The sequence below is a fragment of the Sinocyclocheilus grahami genome, unplaced genomic scaffold (genome assembly GCF_001515645.1).
Source record: "Sinocyclocheilus grahami isolate Dianchi unplaced genomic scaffold, SAMN03320097.WGS_v1.1 scaffold60.1, whole genome shotgun sequence".
Classification (NCBI taxonomy): Eukaryota; Metazoa; Chordata; class Actinopteri; order Cypriniformes; family Cyprinidae; genus Sinocyclocheilus; species Sinocyclocheilus grahami.
In genome coordinates, this window is record NW_015505239.1 from 1585755 (window position 1) to 1598719 (window position 12965).

General features: G+C 38.5%; 1 protein-coding gene across 1 annotated transcript in view; it reads right to left on the minus strand.

Moving 5' to 3' along the window:
- Positions 1–417: 417 nt before the first annotated feature.
- The window catches only part of LOC107584474 (forkhead box protein P1-B), a 166138-nt gene continuing 153590 nt past the window's right edge, over positions 418–12965 (minus strand). Inside the window, exons 17-21 of the mRNA XM_016271111.1 lie at positions 12387–12488; positions 9842–9963; positions 8711–8780; positions 8010–8176; positions 418–4185 (exon numbers count right to left, since the gene is read on the minus strand). Coding sequence (XP_016126597.1) covers positions 4041–4185; positions 8010–8176; positions 8711–8780; positions 9842–9963; positions 12387–12488 — 606 coding nt within the window. The 3' untranslated portion in view covers positions 418–4040. The remainder of the gene's footprint in view (positions 4186–8009; positions 8177–8710; positions 8781–9841; positions 9964–12386; positions 12489–12965) is intronic.

Sequence of the window (12965 nt, forward strand, 5' to 3'; positions counted from 1 at the left end):
TAAATGTACTTCAAATCAAACTTGCACATTTAGTTTTAGAAGAAAAATAGTGATTAAGAAATGATTTTTGCAGTTCTGCAAGACATGCAAGTATTTTCCCTTGTGCTCCAGAGGACATACACCTGCTGTATAGCTAATCTAGACCAGAAAAGCAGGATCTTTTTGAACGTATTAAAAACAGCTTAACGCAAGAAGGGAAAGAGCGTACAACACTCTTCGGTCAATGATAACAGAGACAAATCTGTTTTCTATTTTACAGTTTTTAGAATCCAAAAACGGTGGATTATCCCCGGATCCATTCCCTCCCAGATGTCTGCGAGTTTCCTTTTTTTTTTTTCCTACAGAAAAAGCAAGATGAAGTCAATTACACTTGCAGCACAGTTCGCTATTGGAATACATACAGCAGTAGCTCATTTCTTTGTGTTTTCCGTCTTTTTTAATAGTAAATACAAAGCAGTTGTGATAAAGCAAACATGGTGATACAAACAGTATTTTTTTGTTCTCTGAAAAGAATCAGGAGAAAATGAGAGGACACACAAGCTATAATGTGGTGTATGTACAACCTACTTCAACATGAGCTAAAAGAGCAGAGACAGGAAACAGTTTACCGCATGTGAGAAGCAAAATAAATCGAAGAAGAGATCACATCGAAGCAAGCCGAGTGGCGTTTAACGATAAAAAAAAAGCCTGAGGTTTGGATTGGTTTAAAAGAGGAAAAAAAGAGAGACCCTCGTGATAAACAAGCTCTGATTTTTATATATTTAAAAAAAATCTTTTTCTTAAAATAGTTTGCTACAGTTTTAGACTAAACATGCAAGACATACGACTAAGTGCAACTGAGTGAAATGTTACATCTTTTTCTTAATTACGCATTCCCTAGAGGTTTGAACTGAGGTATGCATACTAACAGTTTCTCATGCTGTATTTCTTCAGTAATGCCGAGCTACACATGCGGTGAATGGTCTCATCTACCTGCTCAAGAATAACAATCAGAAACGGCCCTCAGATGAGCCCCGAATCTGTCCCACTGCAGCTGCCCGGATGCTTTATTCATTTCAGTGAACCCTTTTCATCAATACGAAATGCTTAGATAAATGTACAAATAGTAGTAACTGCCATTAAAGTACCTTGTACCCAGCTTATTGGTTGACAGGAGTGTTTTTTAATATAAAAAAGTAATAAGTTGACAGACACTAAAACACAATCATAGAGCATTGCCAAGGTTAACAAAAAGACATCGGGAATCCTGTTTCGAATTTACAAGGTAAGTGGCATACAATCTTTTCAAAGAATAAAATGGCAAAAAAAAAAATCTAAAGTATGAGAACAAATGAAACTCTCATCATTGTGTGGTCCAGTTTAAAGTTCAGTTCACATTGTGTTATGCAAATGTTTTCCCCCTCCTGGATTTAAATTTCCTGTGACGACAGTGAGCACAGTCCTAAACTCTTTCATCCATATCCTTCCCCTTTATAGCCATCATTTCCTGATAGAACACTCCCTTTTTTCCTTTTCATTGGCCCAAAGACAACATTGCTTTGATTTGGTCGTGTGTTGGTCTCGATCTACTATTTTGGTCACAGGGAACGACATACAGCTGCCCATCGAACAACCCCTTTGGCTTTTGTTTTTCTTTTTTTCCTTCACCATCATAAGCCCGACACAGTTTCAGACATTTCATAATTTTTGCGTCCGGCCAGTGTGGGGAACACTATAAGGATATTTGGCCTTTTGTTTAGCTATTGCATGAAACATAGAATATATCAACTTGTAGTATCTTGCTTCTTTGGTAGTCACAGATAAGAGACATAAACATCAACTTAAGTAAAAACAAACTGACAATAAAAATGGAAGTAATAAATAAGAACACAGAAAGTGGTTGGTTGCAGTCATTCGAAAAAAACTAAACGCAATCGCTTTGTAGAAGCCTAATCTAAAGTCTGTTCCCAAAATTTCAATCTAAGCTAGCCGGCGACAGCAGCTTCCAATTCGGAGTTGCTTTCCGGGTTCAGATGGCCTGCGTGGAAACAGCCCGTCGGAAACAATTGCGATGTGGCAAGAAGCGAATGGTGATAGTGGGCTGCCCCAGTGCCGTAATGCTCAGTGGTCATGGCTGTGCCGTCAGCCTCAGTTCATAACCCCTTTAACGTTTATCCCGTGTGTAATTATTATCACGTCTAATAACAGAGGCTGAGCCGGTCATTGATGTGGTGAAACTGATATTGAAACTAGAGGGAATGCAGTTTAAAAGTCATCCAGGCAGTCTTTAAAATGGCAGAAATAAAAAAAAAAAGTTTCCTATATGCCGTCAATAACGTTCAGGAATCACGATTAGCTTTTGTCTAACAATCCTCTCCCTGGTGCTTATTTCAAAATTTTTTTACATTTCATTTTGCAATACAGATGATGGTTTCGATCAGTGATTTGGTTGACGCTAACATGCATCACCACAAAAGGGGATTTTTGAAAGTATAATTTCAGAGCGATAAACGTTAACCTGCGTTGATTTCTCTGTCATTCATTCCACGTGAAAATTAAACTTCATTGGAGCGTGGAGAGGGAGCCTTCATTACGAGTAGTGCATTTGCAGATGGACTTCATGAGCGGGAAAGACAGAGATAGTGTGTGTGTGTGTGTGTGTGTGTGACGGCACGCAAGGGCAATGTGACTGCAAAGTGGCGATCCGAAACGCTAGGAACAAATGACAGAAAAATACTACACGGTAATGCGACATTCTGTTTCAATTTCGAAAAGGAAAGAAAGAGGGGAAAAAAGAGAGCATGAGAAGCCTTAACATTCATCCAGTGCTAAGCACACCATAACTCCACGTCATTATTCATGAGGTCTGATCAGTTACCAAAACAAACAAACCCAGCAAAAAGGATATATAGCTAACAGCACAGAGTAATGAGAGGACACTAAGTTTAAATTATTTGCCCAGGAACCCTCAAAACACCAGACAGATATCCTCCAGCTGCGATGACAGCAAATTTAAAGGAACAGTGCACTTAAAAAATGAAAATTCTGTCATTTAGTCATAATGAGGTTGTTCAAAAGCTATATGACATTCTTTTTATACATAAAAACACAATAAGACATTTTAAAGAGTGCACCAGCTGCTCTTTTTCATGCAATTACAATTAATGCAGAGTGGAGTGACATAAATGGTAACTATACCGTTTTCCTATATTCCAAGTCTTCTGAAGTTGTAGATACATTTGGGTAAAAAACTAACCAAAATCTAAGCCACCATTCACTGGAATCTTTCCCTTTGTTTGAGTCAGTGAGTTGAACTTGAAAATCAGTCAGCTTTGTTTTGAACCTCATCAACCAATTCACTAAAAAGATCCAACTCAAAAGAACGATTCGCTCACCGTTGACTCTCATAAACTCTCAGGGAGAGCATTTGCTTTCAAAGCAACCGAGTACACTCTTCAAAACGAATCATTTTGTGTTTCACGAAAGACAGAAAGTCACACGGGTTCGGAACGATCTAAGGGTGAGTAAATGACGAGAGAGCTTTCATTTTTGGGTGAACCGTCCTCTTGAGAAGATCTGAAGGCAGAGACAATGAATTAAAGTCACATACGTACATGCACACTGTGAGTGGCACGCTCATCGAAGCGCTAATGATTTGTGTGTGTGAGAGTTCGTGATCAGTGTTTATTCGACTCGGAGGGCAATGAGTCTTTCTCAGCTGTGTTTTCATGTCCGCTCTGGTCTCAGTGACACTTTTGCCAAAAGGAAGTAGAAGCAGGCCCCAGTACCAAACGTCTCTTCATCAGAAGATGAGTAGAAATTTACGCATTTCGTCTTTAAACCGAAAAGTAGAAACAAATCAAAAATACTTCCAAATGGAATAGATTTTCTTATCTCGTATTTCGTTTCGTATTTAATGGCACTAAGTAAATCAGAACATTTTAATAGCTGTCAACAAGAGGATTGTGAATCCAGTCTTGGGCTTGCTATATCTGGAGTGGTCTCGCAGGTGAGCGCAGTTAGTATGGTCTCTTCGGCAGAGGACCTGGGAGAAACCAGGCTTACAGCATGTCCTCGTGACCGTGGTCGTCCTCGTAATCTCTATTGTGGTCAAAGTCTGGACTGTGATTGGCAGTCGTCACGAGGGAAAGGGGACCTTCGTGCTCCTCGGGGTCCAGTGGCTCCTCTTTTACGCTGATATGATGCCTGGGAATAAAACGGAATAGGAATGTTCATTTATTTTCACACAAAACAAAAAAAAACTCCATTCTCAAAATAAAAAACTATAATAATAATAATAATATTAAAATAATTATTTACTTAAGTATATTATAAGACGATAATAATAATTTTTTTTTATTAAAAATAATTCTTAATGAATGCATATTTTTGATAAGTTTGTTTTTTCTTTCCTTTAATTTGACTTTTTAAGCTGATGCTTTGAAGTATCGTTTTTTCAGTGTTGGGTGAGGTCTATAAAAATACTTATTTTTTTAAATTAAAAAAACTAAAAATTAATACATGGATCTACAGTACCTAGATACGGAGCCCCACACATGATATGCGGGGCAAACAAATACATATCGTGGACACAACTTATTAAACTGTTCATTCATTTTATTAAATCATGGCCACATTGCACTAATTTGTTCCCTTTTTAATTAAAATCAAAATGAGGGAACGAATTAGTACAACATGGCCATGATTTACTAAAACGAGAGAACAAATTAATAAATTGTGGTAACAAATTTTTTATTTGTGGCAACGATTAAACTAAAACGAGGGAACTGATTAATAAAACAAGAGGACAAATTCTTAATTTGTGGGAACGAATTGTTAGTTTCTGGGCATAAGTATATTTTTATCGCCAAGTCAAGGGCAGGGCTCTGCATCTGGACAATATTGTGACAATACAAAAAAAAATTATAACATATCAATATGTACAGTATAACTGTATCAGTGCAGCCACTACCATCTACTGGTTAAATATCTGAAAATAAAAAGGACTAGTGTAATGACCAGCTGTTTCTATAATGAAAGACTAACAGAGGCGGCACAGCAGCGCTCCTGATAACTCCACTTCCCTTTCAGTTCTTCCAGCACCGGGATACCTGCCGGCTTTATTTTCCACAGCTGGCCTGACAACAGGGTTTTCACTTTGAGTTGATAAATGAGGGAGATTAACAACGTGCGACGTGGCGATGAGAGAATGGACTGCGGTGAGTGAGCGGACGGCCTGTCAGCTTCCCGGTGGCGTCGGATCAGTGCCGCTCCGCGCGCTCCTCTTCTCGCTCGTTAACATGCACAACCTGTGAGGCGGGTCTCTAGAGGACGACCCTGCACAAGGTTCCGTCATTAATCAACTTCAAGCGTGCAAAAAAAAAAAAAAACACAGCCGCACAACACGGTGACCAGACAGTGCGGCGTATGCTTTAAATACACGCAAAATTAATGCAACTTCTAACCAAAATGTCAATAAGGGGAAGAAAAGCAGTGGCGGGGAGGTGTGCGAGACGAGAGGGGAAGGGGGAGGCACTGACGACGGGGCCCAACACAAACGGCTGTGATAAGAAACAGAGCCCTTGCAAGAATAATAACGCTGTCAGTTGTAAACAAGGCAAAACATGAACCCCGGCCCACAGTCTGGGCACAGGATTGTCCACAGAGATGAGATCTGCCAAATTTCTCATTACAGAAACACTGCAGGAATAGAGCGCCAAAGAGCGAGCGCTGACTCTACTGGGGAAGACAACCAAAACCGAAAGGAATAAAAGGATAAACATTAGAAGCAGCTGTGGCAGAGCCTTTAAGTTAATTAGTCTCACATGGCAAACTATAGGTTTTCGCTAAGACATGTTTGGCAAATGTAATTAGCCACAATATCTATTTCCCCCCCCAAACAACCTCTTTTCTCTCCACGATTGTTAGGAAAGCAGCCATGCTAATGAGTTATCATATTTTGTGCATGAATAATAAGAAAACTCGCGCCATTCTATCGGTTTTAGATCAAAGTGTCTCCATGTATCCCATGGCCTCCGGTTCTCAATCTCTAGCTGGAGGGCAAACATGAAATTGTTATTAATATGCAACTGAGCTGCACTCTGCTTTAGCCTTCATTGTAATTAGGACTGAAACATCTGATTGCAGGCATCTGCAACAATACATACAGGTGCAGGCGCTAAGGAAACCCATTTGTTAGATGTTATTAATTGTGACTCTGAAGCATAAGAGAATGTAGAATTCAAAAACAATAAAGCTAGTATATAGCGCTTATATTAACAATGTGCTCGGGTGTTTACCTCATAATTACAGGCCTGGTTTACCTCGTAGCATGTTAAGACAGAAATAATTATATACTTGGGCCAGCAATACTATGTAATCATTTTAATAGTTGACATTCAATTACACAGTTCAAAATAACTCATAAAATTGAAAGACTTGAAAGATGGAATTTATAATTGATTTCAGAAAAAGGTGTTTTGTGTTTTTGCATTTGCATCCAAAAGGAATAAAAAAAATGTTTTGTTGGAAAAAAAGGTTAATGCTTTACAAAAAAGTACTGTGGTGGTACCATGGTAAAGCGACAGTGTCAGATGATAATACCATAGTAATGACTGTTTAAAGTATTCATGTTTCATAGCTTTTACATGGTAATCCAGCATACTTCATAGAAATGGAATTAACATGGTAAAATGTTATAATGTTAACATGTCTAGAATAAAATAAAAAAGTATTTCATTTTTTTCAGATAATGTAAACTAATTATGTTAATAAGAATATTCTGAATATATGCATTTTCCTTTGTGTTTGTAATCATGGCCATACATGCTTATTTGATATTTTAATTACAATTACAAATAACTCTTGAATTGTTGCATTGAAAGGTTAAAGATATAACCTGCCCATCTAATTTCTGCTTGAACATTTGAAAATTCTAAGCTTTCCTTGCCTCATCTATAAGTGACAAAATTGTTTTATTAGTGAAAAAGTTATTCACCAAAATTGAAACGCGATGCCTTTGATAACATGATCCATAAATCTGATTAACCTAATAAAGCTCAGTGCGTTTTATGTTAATGTTTTATGTATGCTCGTATATTCTCACACTTTGTATGGCTCGTGTTCGGGGCAACATCTTTGCTTTTGAGTGTGTTAAGTCGGCAAATGCCTGGAGAGGTGAGAGGCAGACGCCTCAGAGCAAGCACACCCATCCTGTCTCTCTGTATCCTGCGGATGGGGCAGGCCTGCAGCTATGTTACCTGCCATTAGCACTTCTCTCACCCACATCTTCACGAGTTCATTACCGCACTGCTTTTTTAAAAGAAATGATTTGCTGATATAAATCTCGCTGAGCAACAAATCACCATTCTGTCCTCAGACATCTGGAAACCATGTTATCTGCACCGTATTATTTTAAGCTTCAAACAACACGGCGGTCCCTCCCATACAACAAGTGTATGGGGAGCTGTGGTTTCCAGCCCCGACCGCAGCTCAGCTACATGGAAATCTTGGAGCGGTTTCGTCAAGGCTAATTACGACCCCCCCCACCCCTCCCTTCGTTGTTTTACTCTCGACGGCTCGCAGAGTTTTCGGACGTGCTGCGAGTCCTGTCTGGCTGGAAAAAGGAGGCCAGTTCTGTCATCTTCTATTCACCACTTTTGTAAATATTTAAACAAAATGGAGGTAATAATTAGGGAAGAACTCGGCGTAGTACGCCGCACACTACTGACCCGTAATAAAAGCGAGTTTAGAAACAACTTCTCGAAATAACACGGAGAGACACTATTTGCTTTACGAGCTCCCCCAACGTAGAAACCTGCCAAAGGTGGGGTTTCCTTCTAAGACTGCATTCACAATTCCTACTTCCTCTCTAAACTGCAGTTTTCTATAAAATAAAATTTCCACCACCTAAGCTGCACGAGCGTCACCCTGCATGCACGTGAGCCTAATGATTCCTGGACATCTCCCTTTACCTCGCGCCCTTATCTCAGTCACACACACATTACGAATGTGGGACGTGAGCCACTCACATAGCTGGCAGGGGCGAGCGTCCAGGGCTGCTGTCACTACCGTTGCTGTTCCCGTGGTCCATGGCCCCATTCATTTCCTCTCGGATAGCGCTGGCAAGCGAGTTAAGAGTGGGACTTCCGATGGAAGCGGTAGTGTATAGAGGTATGTTGTTCTCTGCCATTGAAGCCTAAAACAGAATGCAGGAGATTAACTCGGTGAGACCAATTCCTACAAAACATTAGGAGCGTTCAGTGGCCTTCAGCTGGTCCAAAATAAATAACCATTTTATTCATTTGCACACTTCAATTCCTTTTAGGACCTTTTTAGGCGTTTTTAAAGTCGTAATGATGACATGATGTGTGTTCAAGTGAATTTAGCCAGAATGTAATCATTTTTAGAAATTTTTTAGACAAAAAAGACAGGAAGATTAAATGAAAAGAATGCAGAGTGTGTACCTGATAATTTTTTGTTTTTATATTTGCATCATCATAGCGCCACAAGGGCATCATGGAAATTGAAGTTGTGTCACGCAAGACTGTGTCACACCTTATAAACCAGCTAAATGAGTAGTATTTTCTAGCAAGCTTTACTGCTATTTTTCATCAACTGTGGACAAAATCATACTATAGTGTACAGTTAATGACTTGATATGGGCAGCAACTGAATAGATGAATAAATAAAACCATATAAATAATATATGTACCTAAATAATAATATTTACCTGGAAGGCTGCAGAAAGAGCGGGACCATATCCCAAAGTGGTATGGATGTTCTTTACTAGAGCTGGACTTCTGTAGAGACAACAATACAAACACACATTCAGTGCAGTACAGAAACGAGTCATACTGTCACCGGTCTACTGAACAGATTGATTTTACACTGAAGTCAGTATTTAGAGTACAATCTGATTTCCAATGAAACTCAATAGTAAAATCAATAGACGGCACTAAACTCTCAAAAGCTGTTTAACACTAGAGCTCTGTCCCAAAACTAGCTGCCTACTTCACTTCCAGTGAAAACGCCGTTTCAAAATAATAATGCTGCCTTCTAAGATTGTGCTTGTTTTCAGCTATTTTTTGACAATTTTTCACTTTCTTAATGAGGGTTAATGACAAACTGTTAATGAGGGTAGGAACTACAAGAATCCTATGTAGACCACAGATAACAAGGAAGCTTGCTAAGTTTTGGAACAGAGTTTATGTGAATTTGTCTTTTATTTTAACATCACATATTATTATACAATCACATGACACTCACACGAGTCATTTAATATATTATGAAAAACAGAAATGACAAAAGCACAATATATGAAAGGCTGCATACAGGATGAGCGAGCACACAGAGGCGGAGCATGCAGGAAGGGGGCGGGACAGAGGGCGGTGCTTACTGTACAAGCAGCTCATCACAGCTTTCGTCGGCCACATGCTTCCTGGGGCGACCTCGTTGTATGTGGCGGCCGCGTTTAAACTCTTCGTCGTCTACGGTCCAAAAGGACCCAAAGTCATCCTCAACTCTTACAAAGCATTTATGCAGGGAGAGATTGGTGCGCACGGCACCCTGGGATGGGGGAGAGGGGCAGCAAGCAGCCAGATGCAGATGTAGCAAGACAGACAAACAGACAGTGATAGAGAAGAGGATATGAAATGAATGAATGGATAAGCACAAGCGACTAGGGGTTACGGTGCACATAGCCAGCACATAACTCTTATACAGGCACAGAGACGCACGCTAAAGCTAGCAGGGGGTCAATGGGTGGCACAGCACAGAGACAATGACATGGAGCCCATCCATCAACACCACCAGACACGGGTTTGGTCAGCCACACTGCACGGGGTGGCGCTGGAACACCTACCCGCTGATCTTTTGCGGCCTTCTCTTTTGGAACTCTAGCTCGTCGACAGTCCATACCGCCCCTTTAACGTTCTCTACTCGCACAAAACACTTGTGAAGACTAAGGTTATGCCGCACTGCGTTCTGCAGTTGGTGTGAGAGAAAAAGAAGGGCTATGAGACACATTTTTTTTTATAGAACCCACATTCTCTTGTATTGTTAAGTTGTATACATTTCTATTTTAAATAAGTGAAAATTCTGTCATCATTTACTCATGATTTTACATGTTTTGGCTGTCAACGACACTATCACACATATTGTAATAATCCCGATGCAGAGTTTGAAATTTGACAGCTAAGAAATGAAGGAAATTATGACTTAAATATGGGTCTGTTTATCACACAAACCTATTATACAACTTTAGACTTTTATGGTGTTTATTCGAAGCTTGAAAGAGCATCAAGGACAGTCTTCAAAACCTCTCTTGTGTTCTATAAAGAAATAATGTCATACAGGTTTGGAACAACATACTGGTGAGTAAATGATGACAGAATTTTCATTTTTGAGTGAATAATTACTTTAAGAATCTGAAAAAAATCCATGCTTGGAATTTCACTGTTTTCTAAAAAAAATTATCTAGACATCTTTAAAACAAGATAATTTGACCTAAAAAGCAACATATTAAAACTTGTTTTCAGACAGTATTTCATGTTTTCCCCACAGTGATTATTATAGATTTTGAAGTTAGATCTCGCTTAATATACACTACGGTTAAAAGTTTGAGATCAATACGATTTTTTTTTAAAGAAATGTATACTTTTATTCAGCAGTGATACATTAAATTAATTAAAAGTGACAGTAAAGACATTTGTAATGTTACAAAAGAACTTTCTATTTATCAAAAATGTATTAAAAAATGTGTTATCGTTTCCACAAAGATACTAAGTGGCACAACTGTTTTCAACATTGATGATAATAATAGCGTGTTTCTTGAGCACCAAATCAGCATATTAGAATGATCTCTGATAGATCATGTGACACTGAAGACCGAAGTAATGGTTTTGCCATTACTGTAATAATTTACATTTTAAGTAGAAAACAGTTGTTTAGGAGTGTAATAATATTTCACAATTACAGTTTTTGCTGTATTTTGATCAAATAAATACAAACTTGGTGAGCATAAGAAATGTATCATTTTTTCAGTTTTTGCAGAGTAGATGCTATTTTCCAAAACACTCCCTATACAAAGAAATGCACTGATCAAGAGCCAGTTTTAGCAGCACCTTGGACTACCAACAAAATTCCAGACTGCATAAACAGCCTGATAAACATGACTCTTTGGCAGTTATGACTTTAGCACTGTAGCTGAACAATGAGGGGAAGGGATGTAATTCTAACATGCTCTGCTTGTTGCGTTCTTATAAATTACCCTTTCATCAGGCCATTTGTACAACATACGGGTGATATTTAGTAAATAAAGCCCTCATTGATTGATGGAGGCCTGTGTGGGTGTTGTCACTCTGGTGCTTTATCATTCAGCGATGGGTAAAAGTCACAGATAGTTCATCATTTTCTGCCTCACTTCAAAAACGGAAACTGAAAACGCTTGAGTTAAATGCCAATGCTCAACAAACTCTGTCAGGGGAAAACATTCTACTCAAATGACCAGATTTCCCCTGAAAAGAGGGAAATTCTTCCAGAGAAAACCAAAAAACACTTTCAAAATAAATCCAAATGAAGAGAGGGTCTCTTCCAGAAACTTCTAAGGACCATTAAGAGAAATAAATCATATGGGGAAAAAAATTCATACTTTCTCTGTGTAATCTGAACTTGCTGACTAAATCTCATTGGCCGAAATAGCATCAATTACACCAGTTTTTACATGGTTTCTGTTTGCATCTCTGGTGTTGTTTGGAATAATTCAGATTTAAAAAAAAATGTTCATTATGTTATGATATCTTAATATCTGGGAACAGAAATATGTTTGTCAGTAGTAGTTTGCTTAAAGAACTCAAATATAAAGTGGCGTCTAAAAGTCTGAGAACACTAGTGAAAATATTTCTGTTTTGCATTATTCATTACTTTTTTAATTGCAGCATTTTATTTGAATGACAAGTTAAATAAAAACAAAACATGAATTTCAGTTTGAAAGCAAGAACTTGACCGTCTGTCACATTATTTTTTTATTTGATCAGTGACTTTGAAACCATCTACTCTTATTTTTTTCCCTCATGTATCTTGTTCTTTTTTCTTTTTAAAGTCCTAAAACTTTATGTCTAGGTTTAAAGTAGATTTTAAATCCCAGATCTATAATGTAGTCAGACTTTTGGATCCCACTGTATTTCCTTTATTCATATATGTTTGTCATGAGCTAGGAAGTGTGTGTGGTCCAATAAGAGAGGTGTGCACTGAATTCTGGTGGTCGTTTTCGTTATTGTGAACCCAATAGTTACTTCATACATCTTCAACAATCCAGTTTTTGTTTTTTTAGTTTCTACTTCATTCCATGTTTAATTCATTATATATTAGTGAAAGCAGGAAATAGAAAACAGGAATTGTGAGATCACCTTCCACGTTGCTGCATTGCGTCTGAAATATGCAAACATTCGCGTGAACCAGTTGTAGATCTCGTTTAGTGTTAGCTGTTTTTCTGGCGTCTCTAGTATTGCCTAGAAAAATACACACACACACACACACACACACACACACACACACAAATGCTGATAAGCAAAAAGCAGTTCCATTTCCGTTTAAACCTGAAGCAAAAACAAAGTGAGATGCACATGGTTGATCTGAGGGTGCTTGTAAAACAGCTCCACGCTTTTCCGTTCTCAAATAGGAGCTACTTTGTTTACTGAACGCTTCCTTATGCAAATGTGCCAATTTGAGTATATCCTTTTCCGCTAAACGACCAGAACAAGAAAAAAAAATTATATAGCCAGATTATAAAGCGGCAATTATCCTGGGCCCAGATTAATGCCCGTGTGATCACAGATTACCGGTTCAGGCCTGATAATTGACTGGGCATCTCAAAGACGCCCCGTTCTTACTGTTGTGTGAAATGAATTCCATAATAATCACATTGGCTGTAATACTTAATCAAAAGCAATTGTTATATATGGGCTTTTTTTTGCCCCCTCTATGTA